The following is a 21,653-nucleotide window of genomic DNA, read 5'->3' as shown; positions in this document are numbered from 1 at the left end:
TATGAGCGCCAGGGCAATTTTTGATATAAGGCTTGATTTTTTTAATAAGTTGGCTAAGCTTGATTATTTAAATAAATAGGCATATATAAAATTGGTCTTATGGGAAAATGGTAAATGCATGATATGTATTCATAGATTTCTCTAAAACTAGTCGGTGGAAAAAAAACTATTTGAATTAAAGTTAAAACCTTAATAAATTATTGGAAACAAAAAAAAGTCCGTTCTGCCCGACTAAATAAACATGTGTGAGCACGGCAGTAGAGATACAAATTTAAAAAAGTATATATTTTCAATTTTGATGGTGAATTATGTTATAATTTGACAATATAAGACCAAAAGTAAGAATACAATTTTTCGATATCCTAAGTAATTTTCAAAATATTGAAAATTTTGTTTAATTATATTTAGCTTTCGATATTTCGAAAACCAAGGTAGATATCGAAAAATTGTATTCTTATTTTTCGTCTTCATTCATGAGGTTATAACAAAATTCATCATCAAAATTGAAAATAAGGTACAAGTCGTTTCAACCACAAATATAAACTAGCATTGGCGCTCGTACTATCTTAATTGCATTTAGATGTCTAATAGCAATCCAGCGATCGATTTTTGTGAATGCGAATGATATAGTTACACGTTGAAAAAAGTGGAAGAAATGGGGAAATTAAAAACTACCATTTTTTTAAGTTAAAACATGATCTTAATTAAGATTGTTTGAAATATTTTTTATTACCTGAGATTTGTCTCAATTTTGGCTTAGATCAAACTAATTTCATTTGTAGGCAAATATTGATATACCAAGCTAAGTTTTAATCAATGTTAAATTTAAAAGACGTGATTGAACCGTTGATGGTTCAACGAGTTTTAAATAATTTTATAGAAATGAATAAAACGTTTATGTGTACATGTGAAAATGTTTAAATTAGTTTTTTAACAGTACGTTTTTAATGTATTACGAGATATTCTACATTTGCATACTATTGGGTACCTATTAAATGATGAAGTATACTCAAAGGGAATTTGGTTTGTTCATTTTTAACTTCCCGCTAAGAAAATAGGGAAGTTATTGTTTTCACCCCGTTTTGCCAAAATCGAGTTTTCATCAGATCTCGACGTTTTAAGGTGTCAGGAAGCTTCTCTGACTACTTCCGCGAGGGTGTCTGTATGACTGTATGTATGTATGAGTGTGTGTGTGTGTGTGTGTGTGTGTGTGTGTGTGTGTGTGTGTGTGTGTGTGTGTGTGTGTGTGTGTGTGTGTGTGTGTGTGTGTGTGTGGATATATGTAAACTTCTCATAACTTTTGAACGGCTTGTCCGATTTGATCGCAGTTGGTGCCATTCGAAACGGCTTGACCAAACTTAGATTTTGAGGCCTATTTGGACCGATAGATTTCGAGAAATCTCAAAAAAACTGCAAAAAAAAATTTTTTTTAAAGTGGTTTTTTTTAATAACATTTAAACGGCTGTATCGGTGAATTCCAAATACTAATCAGCTCTCAACATCAAAAAACCACGTCGATCACCACCAGTCCGGTCAAAATTGGTTGATTTGTTCGTGAGTTATCGTTGACGAAAGAAAACCCAAAAAAGCGTTTTTTCGGAATAACCTCAAAATTTTTTGTTCTATCAATTGAAACTTCAAGATTCTTCATGAAGCTTCAAAAACTGCGTCGAATGTCACCAACCGCGTGAAAATCGGTTTATTCATTCTAAAGTTATCGCGATTTGAAAATTTAAAAAATAGTGTTTTATCAAGCTCCTATGAAATTTTTGAGCTAGAAGCTCAAAAGCATCGAACAACTTCATTTTTGAGCTCAGAGAACTACCGATCGATTTCAAAAACTAATCAGCTCTCAACGTGTAAAAACTACTACTAACTATGAGTCAATACTTAGCGGGAAGTTACAGGGATGACCTGCAGGGTCAATCGTTTTCCAAATTTTTTTTGTTATTTTTACAGGAAAAGAGTAAAATGAGCATACAGGTTGTGTTTTCGTTTAGATATAAATGGTAAGATCTTTTTGGATATTAATGGCATTCAAAATACAGGAAAAATAATTTAAACTTGTTAATTTCTTTCATTGTGCCTGGCTATTTATAACATAATTTTCTATCATTCACTTTATACATTTTAGACAGTTTCATATTAAAGTTCCAGAAAGAAAATTTTTGAAGTTGTAGGTAATACATGTTTCTGTACGTACTTGATACAACTAAGTTGAGAAAGGTGTAGTTCCTAGAACCTTTCACATTTTTGTGTTTTTATAGCCATGTATTAAAACATTATAATAGAAATTTTCTATTTTTATCCATAAGAAATAAAATTAAAAAAAATGTATAATTAAACTTATAATTTTTCTTTCAATCCGTACAGATTAAACAAAAATTCAATCACAGAAGATTACCTTAAAATAAACAACTCTTGTTTGAAACATTTTTCGTTAGTATCTTTAGTTGACCGTGTGGGTAAAAATTAAATCAAATCTTAGGTCTCCATTATCTCAAAAATTATAAAAGTATTACGGTTAGTTTTTGTTTAAAAATTCGTTTAAAGCATCTTCTACATGAACGTTTTTGTTTTGTTAACTTATTTATAAAAATAAAAGTAGCACTGACATTCAACACTACCTTAAATGGGGTGTTTCAACAGTTCAGACCATTGTTTGTTTTCATTTGTGTTTTCGTAACTTTAGTTATAGATATATCATTTTTAGTAAGAATAAAGAAATAACGATGAAACAAGAGAAACACTCAAATTAAAAGATAAGATTATAATGTATTTGTCTATATCTATATTATTGTATGTAAGATATATCAACATAAAATGAAAAAACCAGTGGGCTGCAGATCGCCAACACTAAGGTCCAATTTTCCTTTAATTAAATGCTTTTTGTAACACTCTACCAAAAAACAAGTGTGTTTAATTTGACCGCTATGTGTGTGTGTCTGTCCATCTATCTGTGACATCGTAGCGCCTAAACGGATGAACCGATTTTAATTTTTTTTGTTTCCTTTGAAATGTTATTTAATGGAGAGTATCAAGGTTAGGGTTCCGTACCTAAAATAACTAAAAAAGGCTCTGATTCTAAAAATCGATTCAGTGTGTAGAAGGCTCTAAGAAAAAAGTTAATTTAATGGAGAGTGCTTTTAGATACATTCTGAAAAACTCCAAATTGCTGAGAGAGAAAGAATAAACCATATAGACCCCCATTATAATTGCCCCCTGATCATCTCCAATCCCCGTAATTGTACTCCCATCTCTCCCACCTTATTGAGCTTCGTTAAAGTGCATATAGTCTATATTTTCAGGGAAAATTTGAGTAATAATGAAAAGTAATATTTTATTATGAAACCAATCAAAAGTTTTGTAATTGATATTTGTTGTTTCAATTCAATATGATGATAATGCTGCCGATGATGATAATGATTTTATATTGTTTGTAAATTAAATTTTGATTGATTTCTACGTTTTGTTGTTTTAACATTTTAATAAAGTACTGTGTATTTGTATCACTTTACGGTATATATCACCCCTTTCTAATTTATCCAGGCATAGGAAAACTTATGCTAAGTTAGGAAAGTCAATTTGGGCCAGTCTTTACCACCTTTAAAATTATATTGATATTATTGATCCACCGAATAATTTTTTGTTCGTTTGTTTTGTTTTGAGTATTTATTTAGTCTAATATAATAAGATTTGTTTGTAAGTAAACTTTAAGCCTATTTTTTACCCACACATATTTATCATGGTATTTTATTAGAGTGATTCCACATAGGTATATCCCTTAAAAAATAAACTACAGAATATAGAAGGATGAAAATGTTTACGATCTAAGCCCAATTTTATGTGACTTTAAACATCATTTATTTTCTCATTTTGTGATATTCTTTTTTTTTTTAAAACGATATAAAACAAAAATATTTACATCCCTTCAAATGAGCAAATGAAGACAATATTGTATGTGAATTGAATACTCAATAAATGTTTTAAGGTAGTTCGTGCAACAGAGTTGTACGAAAATGAGAGCCTGTTAAAATGAAAGTCTGAAAATTTGAGGGAGATGATTTAAATAAGTATATTCAACATTGGTTTTATGAGAAAAGGATAGATGTATGATATGTTTTCATAAATTTTTCCAAAACTAGTCGGTGGAAAATTAAAAAAAAGTTTAAACCTTAAAAAATTATTGAAAACAAAAAAAAAACCCGTTGTGCCTGACTAATTAAGGATGTATGATCACGATAGTGACAATAAATAAAAATTAATTTTTTTTACAATTTTGATTGTGAATTATGTTGTTACTTGACAGTAAAAAACGAAAAGTAGGAATAAAATTAGGAGTAAATACCAAAATATCGAAAATGGAAAATTTTTAAAAATTATTTACCTCTCTATATTTTGAAAACCAAGGTAGATAGGGAAAAATTTATTCTTATTTTTCGTCTACATTCACGAAATTATAGCAAAATTCATCATTAAAGTTGAAAATAAGATACAAAAAATTTCAACCATAAGTCTAAACTTGCCTTGTCGTTTGTACTACCTTAACCCACTTTTCAATTTATTGTCAAAATACGCATAAATAATACCTAATAAAATGTATTATAATTTGCTTACCTTAAAGAATAAAACAATTTGTAAGGTACGTTTACGACGCATTTTATGTTTTGTACGTCGATCAATTTGCATACTAATTACAAGACGTGCTACAATTGCTGCACGTATCAAATATATAATTGTTGTTAGGACAATACCAACTGATGGTACAAGTAGGCCATAGATATGTGCGTTGTCATCCAGAAACCTTTAAACAAAAATAATTAAAATAGCATTAGTCATTATCAGTCACTCTGTAAAAATAAAATAAAAATACAGGATATTCCAAGTTATAACAGCAGAACTTTATCAAATGATAGATAACGCGAAAATAACAATGTCTCAGTACACTATCGGGAAAGCGTCATTTTCTTAATACAGGTCGTTGAAATTTTTGAAGGTTAATATTAAAAAAATTTAAAGAAACCCTCGACATAAAACCCTCGACATTCGTTTTTGTATGAACCGGTTTTGATTTTGTTTGTTTCTTTGAAAGGTAATTTGTTCAAAAGTGTTTTAAGCTATGTTTCAAGATAATACCCTCAATCGTTTGAAGATCTTCTCCACCTATTAAGTTGTTTTGGGCACGGGACCCTAAGATCGAACTGGAAACATCTAATAACACTCTCGATTAAATTACCATTCAAACAAAAAAAATTTAAATCGGTTCGTCCGTTTAGGAGTTTTAATGTCACAGACAGATACACAGATGTACAGACACAACACCTCTCTTTTCAGTCAAAAGATCCTTAGCTCATTCTATCTTTTTTTAATTTTTCTAAGTAGACGTTCTCTCAATATTCACAAAACTACACGGTAAGAAATTTTTTGTGGATGTCACTATGTCAGTATTGGCGTTACTGCCATACTGATTTGACCATTGGAGAAATAGTAACATTAGCAATAAATATGGCGGACGAGTCAATGCGGTATGGGTGTCAGGTCCATACTGGTAGGCAATACGCCGATACGCACAATACTTCTGGCGGATAGTACTATTCAATACCGTAATAAGACCGGCTCAGTGGCAACTTGTTTAGATTCCTGGATGAAAGGTTGCGGGATCGAATCGGTAACTTGATCACACTGTTGTCGCTTGGAAAAGAACGAAGTAACCGACTCCACCCACATCATCAAAATTTATTGTATATTTGGCTTTAGTTTAAAAAATAAATAAAGATTAAAAATAATGATGTGGTTGGCCTCTGTTATACATGTGTTTTAAGAAACTGAGGTTACACCCCATTATTATTATCAATTGTGTATTATTATATATACTAACATAGATGTATCTGTCTTTATACCATATCAATTTTGTAGTAAACATCATGCATTTCTTACCGTGTACCCTTCTTCTTTTGAAATTTCCAAGTTTGTAGAAAAGGACGCTTTACTGGTTATAAGAGTACTGAGAAATTATCATAATTTTAAAGTTATTCATTGGATGAAGTCTTTCTGTTATACTTAGACTACTTGGTCTAAAGAACAGAAAATTTATTAACTTTGTCATCGAATTCTACCTACTCATCGATTATAAATGGCTGTCAAAAGATCTGGCTAAAAATTTATGATTAAAGTAAAAATGAATAATGGGTAAACAATTATTTCTGTGTATTTGGGTCATAGAGACACAAATTAAAAAAGAAATACTACATAACTACAATTTTCTTTTGAAATGAGATTCATAACGATATCGTTAACTTTGAAGTTATATAAAGCAAATATAAAAAGTTAATCAATAACTATAATGATATATAAATATAATTTATTTTATATTTCATATTCATACACATCGGTATAAATAGAAATTGAAGTAATATTTATTGCTTGCAGCACAAATAACAGTGATAACGAACTATTTACATAAAGTTTATTAAATGAAATATAATTTATAGTAAATGACATAAGTTCACTTTAATATTCTCTAAAGTAATTAACAATTTTACTAAATAGAATTGTAGGAGTTTACTTGAGTAGTCGATGTGATTCAAAGTAAAGCGATTTATGTCTTCTGTATATCTACATATATATTTTAAATATTAATATAATTATATTTTATATAATGACTATCAGACAACAGTGTGTTCAAAAAGTGCAAAATCCCCTCTGAAGATCACTCCAAGGTAAAGGGGATTTTTAAAAATAATAAAGCTTTAATGATTAAATGAACTCACTTTTAAATTATTATAATTAAATTGCTGATTGGTTGAAATACAAAAATATTAAATACATTTTAAAATCAGACATTTTCACGTCATTGTTCGAATCGAAATATTTTTCATGATTAAATATGAATAAAAATCGAATTGACCTTGAAATTACCTTCATGGTCATGGTAAAGATAAAATACAAGGCCACTATTAGATTGAACGAGCAGAATCCTACAAGTTTGGTCTTAGTCATTTTTATCAGTCATTAATTTCTAAAATTCAGAAAGTATCTCAAACTTTTTGAGCATTCTGTATACGTATAGCAATAAAAATAGGTTTCTTAATTTCTAGGGTGTTCAATAAGATGTTACCGCATAAATTCTAAAAATTTTGTCCAAAAAGATGTTACCACTTAAAGGGGAGAAACGTATTTTCCAAAAAAAGAGTACCACTAAGTGAGGAAGACGAATCTTTCATTTAATAAGCTATTTTAAAATATGGAAAATAATGCCATGGTTATTGACATCTGCATAGATTATCTTTCGTAAACTGGAAAAAAGATAATGGATAGCTTCCCGCCCTTTTTCGGGTTTTTGAAAATGGATTATTTTCAAAATGGAATAAATATTTGGAAAATTAATAAGGATATAAACAAATTGAATCACAGGGAAGTTGGACTAGGAATAGTACACTAAATCAGAACATTACAGTTGAGCCTGTTGTACGTTTCGTCTCTTTATTGAGACTTCTTCAGCAACTTTATCTTATAAGTTCTGATTAACTATTCCTAGTCCAACTTCCCTGTGATTCAATTTGTTTATATACTTTTCATTTAGGACGTGATAAATAATTTTAAATTAATAAGAATACAAGTGATTTTTTACTTTGAAGTGATTTCTTCAAAGAGTGAAGAGTGAGGCAAGGGATTCTTCTATTTTTTTAAAGTCCGGATTAATAAAATTATTAATACAAGAAACTCAAAAACTATATGTCCGTACTTACCAACAGTTAAGATCTCCTAAACTTCGCATATCACTTAAACGACCAGCTTTATCATGATATTGTATACTTAAACTGGTTATTAGTAATATGCCAGGAAAACCCCATGCAAATGCTGAATATCTGTAATAAAATAATGCACAGAATGAATTAAAATGAATACTTTCGGATACAAAAATAATCTACGATAAAATGAACATAAGTTTCCATATGCATAGTGCAGTCCGCCACCAAATTAGCAAAGAGTAACATTCATAATAAGAGTAATCACGACTAGCTAATTCTTATTGGTGATGGCTACTTGGTAGTCGAAATACGTATTTATAAAATACAAAAGTGATCTAAATCAAAATTGGGGAAATTGGGGCAAAAATCGAAATTTATTTCGAAATATCCTAGAATTCTCATTTATTATCTTCGATAATATTTATATAAGTTTCCATGTATCTTTCTTTGCTAAATTTATAATATCAACATTTTAGGAAGATGATTGATTTTCTAAAAAGTTTTTCGCGAACATTTGACTTTGACTTTTCCAAACCGCAATCATCAAATTGTTTGTAAAAAGTTGTTTTGACAGTTGCTTCAATAATTTTATTTGTTATAAAAATGGTACGTTTATAGACATACGTCTAGGCATTATTTGCATAAAAAGTATATTTATACAACGAAATTGTTAAAAAAAATGATTTTAATGACAAATACGAATACAAACTAAAAACAAATAAATATATTCACAAAAGTTATATTTTATTTATTAAAACTCATTAAATATTAATGACATATATAAATTATATTTGTATAGTAATAATATATGTAATAACAAGTGAAAACAAACAATTAACTGAGTTAATTTTTGAAATACCATGTATAGACAGTGTTGATTACTTTGTCACATTACACATACATAGATGTCACACACATATAACTAATATAACTGATATTCCCATAATATAATACCTACTATACAATTTACGCCTAATTTGCGACCTCACGGGTAAACAGTGATGTTTACGAAAAAATATATCAAACAAAAGTTGTTTTGTTTTTTATAAGGAACATTTTTTACATTTAAACTTTTGTTCTATCTCTAACGGTTTACAAGATGGGTCTTACGGACCCAAGCCCCAATTGACCTATGTTGCTCATTTACGAACTTGACCTCACTTTTTACGTCTTGAGTAAGCTATAAAAATTTCATCTTGATATCTCTTTTCGTTTTTGAGTTATCGTGTGGACAGACAGACGGACAGACGGACAGACAACCGGAAATATAATACTACAATATAATATGGGAAACCCATGTAATACTACAATTTGCGCATAATATGCGCTCTCACGGGTAAACAGTGATGTTAAATTAAAATTTTTGTTCTATCTCTAACGGTTTACAAGATGGGTTCTACGGACCCAAGACCCAATTGACAAATGTTGCTCATTTACAAACTCGACCTTACTTTTTACGTCCTCAGCACGCTATAAAAATTTCAGCTTGATATCTCTTTTCGTTTTTGAGTAATCGTGATGACAGACGGTCAGACGACAGAAGACAGACAGACATACAACCGGAAATGGACTAATTAGGTGATTTTATGGACACCTATACCAACATTTTGTTCATACCTTCAATATTTTTAAGCGTTACAAACTTGGGACTAAACTTAGTATACCTTGGTATATTTCATAAAAATGGTATAAAAACATTCTACACAAAAATATATAATGTCGTTTGATTTTTATTTGCCATTTCGTACTTTAAATTTACAAATAAAATAAATTTTCTTCTTTGAAATCCGTGCTTATCGATATTCCTCACAGAAATAAGTCAAACTGTAACATCCATATCTTCGTAAGGAACATTATCTTCAAATATTTAAATTAAAGCTACTTTTTATCCAGTTCTTAAAAGTTAAAAATTTCCTGTTCTTCTAAAGTTAAAAATTTCAAAAATCAAATTTATGCTTAAGAAGAAAGTATTTATGAAATATCTCTCTAGTATTTCTAAAAATACTCAAGATATTATCAAAATTGGAAGCGTTGTCATTCATCCCATTATTGAAATATCGCAGTAAAAAATGTCTACAAAAATATATCCACCGAAATTTTGTACTTTTCGCAAAAATCGATTCAAACGGATTGAAAATAAACATACGTATTTCCGCTAAATTACTTAGCGGATAATCGTTAATTGAACTAGAGTCGTATCGTATTGAATATATACCAAATTAATGAGCAGAATTAAAGTTTTTCTCTAATAAATGATTCCTTTCATGATTTTTGACTTTATAAATAAAAAACCGTTGCAAAAAAGCACAAATTGCGACTCATGACTCATGGTTTCTTTAAGAAAGCGTAGTTACTCCGTATTTTGTATATATTTTATGCCAGCTTTTTGTATCTTTTTGCAAATATAGGTTTTGTTTGATTTCTGGGAGAAATAAAAAAATTTTGGTGAATATATAAATTTTCGGAGATATTCGTAATTAATTTTTTACAGAAAAGGCTTAAATCTTGAGTTCCAAATTCGAGTTTTTCATCGATTCTTCGAATTATTTCGAACTGTTTTTAAAGATTCATAAGTGAAAACCTTTAATGATTAGACTTTCAAGATAATATTTATATTACAATTAAAATTAACGAACAAACAGAAATTAAATATTATTATTAATCAAAATAAATTAATCTAAAATCTTTCCAACCCTTAGGTATATTGATTTATTTATACAATTAAGTTTATCTTATCACCTTTCTTCATGTCTATTCAATTTCACTAATATAATTAATATTTTATATATATATATATATATATAATTAATATTTTATATATATATATATATATATATATATATATATATATATATATATATATATATATATATATATATATATATATATATATAAAATTTAAAGTGTAAAGTTGGTTTTCGAAGATCGAACGATATAATGAAGAGAAAAGAGATAAACATAGAATAAAATTCATTGTTGATTATTAAACAATTTATGATTTATAGTATTATATTTTGAAAACCTTCATTATTATTATTCCTCATTTAGTAATACTTTGGGCTATTTTTGTACCTTGAATCATTCTTTTCGGTATCTTTCTACTTTAAAGTCTACTTGCAAGCAAGCAAGCCAGAATAGTTTTCATGAGCGTTTATTTCAAGTAAAATATAAACAACATTTTTGTTGTTTTAAATAAAACAGTTTTTTTTTTTTAATGATTAAAATTGAACTACTGTGTTTTTCGATGGCGTATATTTTTTACTCCAATTTTCAGTTTTAAACATAACAGAAAATGTTGAGGAAGTATTGCTTGCAAAGAAACATCGTTATACCTTGGCTCAAGCAACGTCCTGTACCATTGATCAAAGATAATATTATAATTATTAATATAATTGCATGAGTGGACATACAAGTCTGTGGTTTGTATATATGGTTTTCAGAGAAACATTTATTCACTTTTCTACCAAATTTAAATAAGTTTAAATATTATTTATGCAATTTCTTCTTTAATTTTAAGAATGCAACAAGTTGAATGTTATTATTCAACAATTTTATTTGACATTTTCCATACCAATTACATGTAAACAATTGAAGAATGGTCATATTTTAACAACAAATAAGGTAAAATAAAGAATAAGAAAGAAGAAATACAGAATAAACACATGTATTTTTTCCAACAGAAATATTTACAAAATGCTCATTGCTTCAAAATTAATTTACTTGAAGAAAATTCTCTTTTAAAAGTAAAGACTCCAAGTCGAGTATGGTACGACACTTTCTTCTCTAATGTAAAATATATCAAAATAATAGTGATAAATTTTAACCACAACATATTAACGAAAAAGCAATCTCAATATTATATAACATGACATACAATAAAATGTATGAAATATTTATCATAACTTTATCATCTTTTACTCGATAATAGTTTACATAAACAACAGATATACCCTGCTAGTCATTAATTTTAGAATTTTAACCAAAACTAGAGAAATTTTCTTATGTTATTCGATACCAAACACATTACATATGGGGTTGAATTTTAATATATCGGGCAATTTTTATAAAAAAAAAAAAAAAAAATAGTAGATCACAGTCTACCCGTTTGAATAATCAAAATAGACAGAATTTCAAATAGGCAATGCAAAATTTTTCAAAACGTAAGGAGCTTATGTGGCAAGAGATGGAGGAAAATTTATTTTGCAACATTATTCTCTAAAGTAATAAACTAATTTAGTTCGAATTTTCTTTTTGAGCTTATAGTTCAGATTTCATTTAACGTCTTAAAAAATTTTATCCATCACCTTACAAGACTGTGCAAAATTTCAAATAGATATTCCTATAAATAATAATATTATGGAGGGTGTCTTCATCTTAAATGCAACACACTGTATATTATAATCAAATGTGGTGAAAAAGTTTTGGTATAGAACGGAAAATTTACCTTGCACTGTTATTTTACCAGCCCTATTGTTTCAGGACAAACTATATCTTGAGAACGGATGGAACAATTTCGATAATTCTTCTTTGGTGTGTTAACTATTTTCAGGAGAAGGTTTGTAGGAAAGAGATTCAGTCAAAGTTGAGCGGAATATTAAAAAATTTAAGAAAAACAAGTGAAAACAAACAATTGACTGAGTTAATTGTTCAAAAACCATGTATAGTCTGTGTTGATTTCTTTATCACATTACGCATACAAACATGTGACACATACATAACTGATAATCAAGTATAGTACATATTATAAAATTTCCGCCTAATTGGCGTCCTCACGGGTAAACAGTGATGTTTACGAAAAAATGTTTCAAACAAAAGTTGTTTAATTTTTGATAAGGAACATTTTTTACATTTAAATTTTTGTTCTATCTCTAACGGTTTACAAGATGGGACCTACGGACCCAAGACCCAATTGACCTATAATGCTCATTTACGAACTCGACCTCACTTTTTACGTCCTGAGTACGCTGTAAAAATTTCAGCTCGATATCTTTTTTCGTTTTTGAGTTATCGTGTCCACAGACGGACGGACGGACAACCGGAAATGGACTAATTAGGTGATTTTATGAACACCTATGACAACATTTTTTTCCTAGCATCATTATTTTTAAGCGTTACAAACTTGGGACTAAACTTAATATACTATGTATATTTCATATATACATGGTATAAATATTGAATATAAGAAATGGTGGAAACGCGTATAAATAACGGATTATATGTAATCTTCCTATGTACTTTGTATTTATTTGCGCTTCCACCATATTTGTCTAGAATTGTGAACAAGTATTTGAATATTATTGAGGTATTATTTATTATTATTCATGTATTGTGAATAGAAATTTATTAGAGCTATATGTTAGCGCAGCGTGCTCCATTGCCAAAGTCTTCAACCACGTCGAAGGCCAGTCCAAGAGATAGTAGTAAAATTTGCGTTTAGTGGGAAGGCTAAGCATATCAATATTTATTAAAATTCGAGCGAAGCAAGATGTTTTAAGAAAAGAAAGCTATACTGAAGACTCTCATTTGTAGCCCGAGGGATGAAAATAAGGCTGTTCATACAAAGAAAGAGGGAAATGAGGGCAAGGAACCGATGGGGCAGATTAACAGATAGTGTTCCCTTCTGGTATAGTGTTTTTACAAAAAAGTTTATTTTTATTCATTTGTCCATATTGTGATTTAATTTAGTTGCATATTTTTTCATTATAAAATTAATTAAAAAACTAAAAGCAATAAACGTATGTAATAACATGTTTCAATTTTATACATTTTGTGTGCAATTACTTTTGTGCCACAGTGCAATTTAGTACAACCACGTATGATAATGTTGTTTGATAAAATACATACAAGAGATAGTTATACTATAGGTATGTAATGCCACATATGATGACGATTAGCATTTCAAAGAAAATTCTATCTTTGTTCAACGAGTAGACTCTATCTCTAGAGTCTATCTATACACATTACACAAAAACAAAGTAATTTAACAAACACTTGTAAATTTGATCAGATGAACACCCATGAATGAATAGTTACGATAGTATTTAGAATTTTATATTTACAGTACAGGACCGGTTTATTAAATTTTTTTGTATATGCCCGTAAGAAACAGGGCGGTCATGAATTCTTTTGCAATAGTAACTTTTAATTTTCTATTTTTCTCAGAAAGATTTAAAGAAAGAAAAAACTTATTATTAAAATAAAATAATAATGGCAAATTTTATATAATAACATTCGTTTATTTTCACGTTTAAGATGCGTACATTAAGTTTTGTACGATATAAGTTCGAAAACGCGTTTTTAACGTACTTTTGCGATTGTCCAACTCGTGTTTCGCAATCGTTGTGCAGATTTCGCGGACGTTCGTTAATAATGCTGTTTTCTCACTAGTATCGTAAATGACTGTACTGATTCTAAAGTAGAAGCATCTTGCTATTTTCATAATGAAACATACTAATATTGCTATATAGAGTAAAACAGAAATATTTTGTTATTCTAGGTGTGATGGGAAGAAAGATCATAACCTTCATTTTTTAACCGCCGACTAAAAAGAAGGGTGTTATAAGTTAAGCGTGCCATATTTTGCCATATTTTAATTTTAAACAAATCGTAAAATGTAAAGGATGTAAAATTTGAAAAAAGTCAACGTTATGTACCTTGAATCAAACACCGTGGTGTACCATTGATATTAAGCAATACAGGTAGCTACGAATATATTATCTTGCCCTGTATTAAAAGGATACCTTGCCCTGTATTAAAAGTTCCAGTGGAAACTGTTGCTGGAAGCTACGAGATGTAAGTGAAACTTGTATTGTTATCTGGTAGAGTAAACTTTTAATATTTCACGTTGAAGAGAATATTTTCACGTATATTTGATGCAGATGATAAAAGTAGATTAGGGTGTGATCCGTGTTACATTATGGTATTGTACCACGAATCACACATTTACTACTATATATCACTAGTTTTAATGTTTGAGAAGACAACTGCAAACTTTTGAAAACTTAAAAATTCTATAGGGCATTGTATATCATACTTTTGTTTGTTTATTTAGAATCAGAATTCGATTTTGCTTATATTTATTTTTAATGTGTAAACAATACTGCCATTTTTCAGGGAATATTCATCAATGGTTAAATATATAAACTAAAATTTGACTGGACTTGATCAAAATTTGTTTTAAAACATAATTAGACAAGGTAAAATTTCGATCTACGGTTCGGGCTGTAAAAAACTCCTTGTCTACATAGGCGTCAAAATGAAAACGATAACTGCTATGCAAGAGCGAATGTACATGGTTTTATGTCTTTACACTGCGGTTTTGACACCAGTTCAATCTCGGGGTACTAAGAATCTTTAGTGCCTCCCTCCTATATTAAGTTCTATATGTAAGTTTGTTCTTTATACCTTGGTGTCGTACACTTAGTGAAAGTAGAAAATGTGACAGTGTTATAAAAGTATCGTTTACTTACACTGAATGTTGTTAAATAATGTGTACACTAGAGAACTAAAAAGAACATGCTTAATGTAACATTATTTTTCAATTACAAAATCAATATAGCTTTCGTGTTAATGTGTATATTATTATCTACTTATTTTCTATTATCATTCTATCTATCTAGGTATTCTATTCTACTTACGTTCTTAAACATGCAACATAATGGCTCTTTGTAGAGCAATATTTTATACTTTATATCATTTCACATTGATTTCTATAATATAATGCATAAAACTATTTCCGCTACAATGATAGATGCTTTTCCATTTTCTTTTAATACAGCGTTTATCAAAACTATCGCGAGTAATATAAAATTCTAATAAAAAGAAGTGCTTTTCGGATCCGATCTACCATTAATTATTGAAGTAATATGGTGTCTAAATACTAATTCAATTTGTCTGGAATAAATGAACGTAATTTTTACATTGTTTTACATTTTAATCTTGGAACTATTTTCCTTATAGCGGGCTCTGCGGATGGGAGCTAGATATGTAGTATCCTCAATCAGATTAGGGACTTTTTTTATATGATGGTTGTTCCTAATACGGAACTTAAATTCTACGTTGTTCAATGGATTTTGATTCTGATCTTTAGTTAGATTTGAATTCTCTTCATAGATAGCTTTCAATATCTTTTGTTTTGATTACTATGGACATTATAGAAAATAAAATTATTATCATCTTTGGTTATTCATCAATAAAAGTAAAGAGATCCATAAAATAATTTTCTAGGTAGATATACTACCCATGCACAATTTAAATATACATACCCCAGAGCCTAGAATAAATATTTTTATAATAATAAATAATTATAAAATAGTTATTGAAATAAATACCACGATACTCGAAATAAAATTTTATTTCGAGTATCGTGGTATTTATTTCAATAACTATGTCTCAACTCGAAGTCAACAAGAATTCATCCTTATAATTATAAAATGTCTATTTTAATAACATTCTAAACGAAAGCTTGAAAAAAATATTGTTAAATACATTTTTATTATCATTTTTTATTGTGCTTGTTATTCAATAATACATAATTCATAACGAAAGGAACATAGTTCTTACCGAGACTCACATTTCTTACCGAGACTCACACGACACTCACATTTTTTTTCATATTATTAAAATTGCAAATTTCATGCAAAATTCATATGGATACACGATTTTTACCAAGAGTGTCTTTTTGTAATGAACAATTTACTGAATCTAAGTTCAACAATTTAGTGCTTTTTCGTCCATAGACTAGTACGACTGGTACGGGAGATTTTAAATCTAAAATTCCCACATTTTACGTTAATGGATTGATGATAAACTTAATTATTGTATAGGTTTTTTTGTGTGTTAGAAAACTATATCATCATACGTACCAAATTTAAAAAAAATAGCATTTCGTGTTAAGAATGAAGTTACAAAGATTGGTTCCAAAACTTCGAATTTGGTATCGTTTCTAAACGAATCAAATTAGTAAATTCAGTATAATTGACTTATTTTGAGTTGTACTTTATCTGATAGAGAACTGCATGGACCCATTAGAGTCACCCTGTAGAGCTTTGTTAATTATTCTTGAAAGACGACATTTATTTTCCTTTTAAGAAAAGTATCCACAAAACTACCATAGAATTCTAAGAAATATATTTCTATTTTATATAGGACGTCCCAAAACTTCTTAGTATTCTAAGAAAAAGTTTCTTTTGGATCCATTAAGATCACAGAGAGACAGTTTTGTTAGTTATCGTTTTTATTTATAAGAATTTCTCAAAATATTTTTAATCGAATCACAATTTGTTTATAATTTCTTCTCTAAACTTCATATAAAATAAATTCAGAATATAAAATAAATTTTCTAATTAAGAAAATTTGTCTACCCTGCAATTTTAAATTTTGTGGGAATTAAAATTTACTTTAGCAACACCATATACGAATTTTTACCAAATGATCATCCCATTCGTTAGGCCACGATTTGTCTACGTTTGCCTACACGATTAATTTCGTTTAAATTTAAAATTGAAGGGAGACAGACAAATATTTTGGTCGACAAACTTGGAAAAACCATTACTTTACGAATGGCACTTGATTTTTGTAAAAATTTGCATTTGGGGGTTGTGAAGTAAATTTTAATTTCCTCAAAATTTAAAATTGAAATGTGGACAAACCGTTGTCTAACGAACGACATCTGCATTTTATGGAAATTAACTGTTGTGAGAGCCATAATTTTTAATTCTATCATAACTTTCTATTAGAGGGAAAACGAATATTTTGGGTGGAAAAATGATTGGACAAGCGAATCCAATCAGTATTTTGATGGAAATTTTCATTTAGGGGTGCATTTTTTACGGAACTTCTCAATAATGGTACATCGAATTTAAAAACTGTACGGGAACTTTTTCTTCTATTTTTATCTCCTTCATCGCTTTGCTTTTCTGATATAGTAGTTATGGGGCATCCTGTAATGTTTACCTCATCATCATTGCTGTATAGGTATTTGTTTATAACAAAGACAAAACAATATTTTCACTATATATACCTACATAGATAGATAGCTATAGTTTAGCTTTGATATTAAATATGTAAATATTAATAAGAAAAGAGCTATAATGTTTGTGAAGATTCATCATTCCTGAAGGAATTTATAAGTAAACATAACCTTTCAATATTTATAAACATATAATGTTATAAATACCTACTAAAAATGAACATATAGATACGTAAATGACAGATTCCATGAAGTTCTTTGTGTATAGACTTTTATTAATTCTCTAGAGATTTAACAACATTTCTATCTTTATTATCTGATAGCTTTGCCTCTGTAAAAAGATTGAACTTTATCTCAATTGTCATAGTATGTCTTTTTTTTTTACATAAAAATGACAATAATGGGTCTCTTGTGTATGAATTTAAGAATAATTTTAATTTGTAAAAAATACAGATATTTGTTTGTATTTTCACAAAAAGAAAATACATGAGAAGAGAATATTTTCGTGAGTTTTTAATTTGTATGCGTTTGTTTTTGTTTTGAAATAGATATATTGGGAATTTAAAGTTATTTCCTAGTCCTATATTGCCTGTCCACGAAGGACACACTTAGGCTATAGAGGCCTTTGTGATACCATATATGTGTTTTACCACCATGCCGCTGATAACTTCATTTATCAGCTCCTCAATTCAGAGGCTGAGTGCACCTCCTTCATGCATATGCCATGCACTACACCAGCCCATCACAACTATTAATTAAATTAATTTTGTTGTGACGGCGGGAATCGAACCCGCCACCTTAAACATACCGCGAATGGAATTGGTTACGCCTTAACCAACTGAGCTAACAGGGCGACCCTTTCTGACAAATTCGACCAAAACTTATTCTCATTGAGAATTTATTAGACGCATTTCCATTGACTGGTCAGATATCCATGCATATTTTGAGCTCGGTATATTCTTCAAGTACTTCAAACAGAAAATCTGGATCTTCTATCTGGATCTAGATTGAAATAAGAGGAAACGCTGGTGAAGAGTTTTCAAAATCGTGAGCGATATCTGCGATAAATACGACAACGAACTACGAAAAACAAGATTCAAGTCATAACAGACACAACGCTCAAATATATAGACTGATTCAGTTAAAGATTATTGACCGATTTTTGAATCATGACAATATTTTCTCAAATTTTGTTTATCTCTTTCTCTATGAAATGAAAAGTTTTGACTCTTGCGCACACTTTTTGAACTATTTCCGTGGCATCCGAGTCGACGAAGTTAAATTTTGGCAAAAGCGCATCGCCGGACGAGACGTCAAAAATTCCCTCGAAGCCGGTCTTTTCATCAAAGATGCTCTTCCAAATGTCTACCAAATGCTTTGCGTTCTGGCAGTTTTGCTGATTCCGAATCCTACGAGCTATCACACGTATTTTTAAGACCTTTATCTCTATATTCATCAATTTAAACTTGTTGACTTGATTAATTTGTGTTTCTTGAAAAATTTGTTTATATAGGTACTCATTGATTTCATCATCATTCATAATGCACATTATGGATCATGGTAGTTCTACTATCTGTATTGACTTCCGGCCCTGTGTTCATAATCTATAAATAGGATATGTAGTATTATCTAATAAGGATATGTAAGTTTTATCCGTTATCCAATTTGAATCCATGAACAATTCATATAGTGGGATTATATTTAGAGTACTCAAGTGAGTATATTGTGGTCATTTTCTTATCAAATATATGCATAACCATGTATAAAATAACAACACAAGCAACCTGTTAAAATCTCTTCAATAGAGTTTTCCATTAAGAAGTTTTTTAAGATATAAACGTTATTGTAAATTTTTTGTGATATAAAAATAAAAATATTTTTGTAGGGAAAAGCTTTTATTGTACTAAAAAGTAGAAAATATTTTTTTTTATGATCACTCATACGTGATGAAAATTAAACGACAGTATTTTTGTTGCTCTGAAAGTTTTTACATATTTTTCGATTATCTTTCAGAATAAGATAGGGGATTTGTTTTATGTTATTTTCGATTCCTTGCAGTTCGTAGTTCATAAAGTGTTTCAAAAATAAACGCAATATTTGAATTTTGGATCATTTGCGTGGTAAATTGTTGACAATGAAAAAGCAAAGAAAGCGTAATAGCTGACAATTTAGGGTTATTTAAAATGGAGGCCTTGGCGGGAAAAAAAAACTTTTTTTTCACTATTGGGTAACGTTTTAAAAATAATAAGCAACTACAGTTCGCAATTTTGGATAAAATATCATTTAAATAGTGATTTAGCTTCATGAAATGTGAAAAGATAAATTTTAAATAATTCAGAGAGATTAGACCCATGATAGACCGCTCATATAATGGGGTTTAACATCATTGGATTTTTTTTCCATTGAGTTTTTTCAAACTTGAGGTTTCTGACAACAAATCTGCGATCACTCACGCCTTGAGGGAGAAAATTAAGATTTGTATCATCACTAAGAAAGAGAAGTTCTATGTGCCATCAAGATCTTGAAATTTTACCTCATATGATATAAAATTTACCGGATGTTGTTTTACACATAATCCTATACTGCAAACTATTAATAATTTACAACTTTTAGTTTTCTATCAAAATTACTTTTTGCGTTAATTTTGGTACAACTTTTTACATGTTATTGAAGCATAATTTTACCCAAGTTGTAACATTTATTGTAACTCAAATATTATGTAAACGAAAAACTGTAATATTTAATCATAAATTCATCAAAACATTTTGTGACCGTAGTAGTTAGTTATATTATAAATTCTAATTTTGAATATTATAGGTCCAGAACCAAACGCAGTCTTTGGGAATCATCTAATGCCTCTTGATTAGGGGGAAAAAATAAATCCTACCTAAACTAATTGAAACATGAGTAAATCTAATATATAACAAGTGAAAACAAACAATTGACTGAGTTAATTGTTGAAATACCATGTATAGACATTGTTGTTGAAGCAATCGTTGGTTTTTTGACGTCACGTTAATAAAAAAAGATATCCACTTTTAAATAGCTACACACACACTGATATTCCCATATTAATGAATACTATGAAATTTGCACCCGCCCTCGTGGGTAAACAGTGATGTTTACAAAAAAATGTTTCAAGCAAAAGTTGTTTATTTTTAAAAGAACATTTTTTACATTTAAACTTTTGTCCTATCTCTAACGGTTTACAAGATGGGTCCTACGGACCCAAGACCCAATTGACCCATATTGCTCATTTACGAACTTGACCTCAGTTTTTAGGTCCTGAGTACGGTATAAAAATTTCATCTTGATATCTCTTTTCGTTTTTGAGTTATCGTGTCCACAGACGGACGGACGGACGGACGGACAACCGGAAATGGACTAATTAGGTGATTCTATGAACACCTATACCAAAATTTTTTTCGTAGCATGAATATTTTTAGGCGTTACAAACTTTGGACTAAACTTAATATACTATGTATATTTCATATATACATGGTATAAAAATCCCGTGTCGCGATGTTTGTGTATAAACTCCTTCGAAACGCCTTGACCGAATTTAATGAGTTTGAATGAAGATCAAAAGGTATTTTTAAACCTCCTATCTCCACTCTAAGGTGGTGAAAAAGGGATCGATAGTTTGTATCGATTATGTGGAAGCCGAATTTCAATAATTTTATAAACAAATATGGATCAATGTTTGCTAAATTTCAATCATACGGTTTTCTTAACTTCATGTGGTTTATATAATAAAAAAATGTGGTTAATATATACAAAAGAGAATGATAGGTTAAAAGAAGTTCACGGGGTCAGCCAGTTTAAAATAAAAATAAAGAACGATACAGATTATTTACATAATATGTGGAGATATTTGATAATATTTGGTAGAAGTGAACAAGTTGAAAAAACTACGGCCTTCAGGAAGCTTT

General features: G+C 29.2%; 1 protein-coding gene across 1 annotated transcript in view; it reads right to left on the bottom strand.

The window, feature by feature from the left end:
* LOC123294076 (adhesion G protein-coupled receptor E3-like) overlaps positions 1 to 21,653 on the bottom strand; it is a 202,633-nt gene that overhangs the window by 21,627 nt on the left and 159,353 nt on the right. The window contains exons 4-5 of the mRNA XM_044875152.1: positions 7,749 to 7,868; positions 4,618 to 4,804 (exon numbers count right to left, since the gene is read on the bottom strand). Of these exons, the coding sequence (XP_044731087.1) occupies positions 4,618 to 4,804; positions 7,749 to 7,868 (307 nt within the window). The remainder of the gene's footprint in view (positions 1 to 4,617; positions 4,805 to 7,748; positions 7,869 to 21,653) is intronic.

Source organism: Chrysoperla carnea, chromosome 1 (assembly GCF_905475395.1).
Source record: "Chrysoperla carnea chromosome 1, inChrCarn1.1, whole genome shotgun sequence".
NCBI lineage: Eukaryota > Metazoa > Arthropoda > Insecta > Neuroptera > Chrysopidae > Chrysoperla > Chrysoperla carnea.
This window is presented reverse-complemented; position numbering and strand designations above follow the sequence as displayed.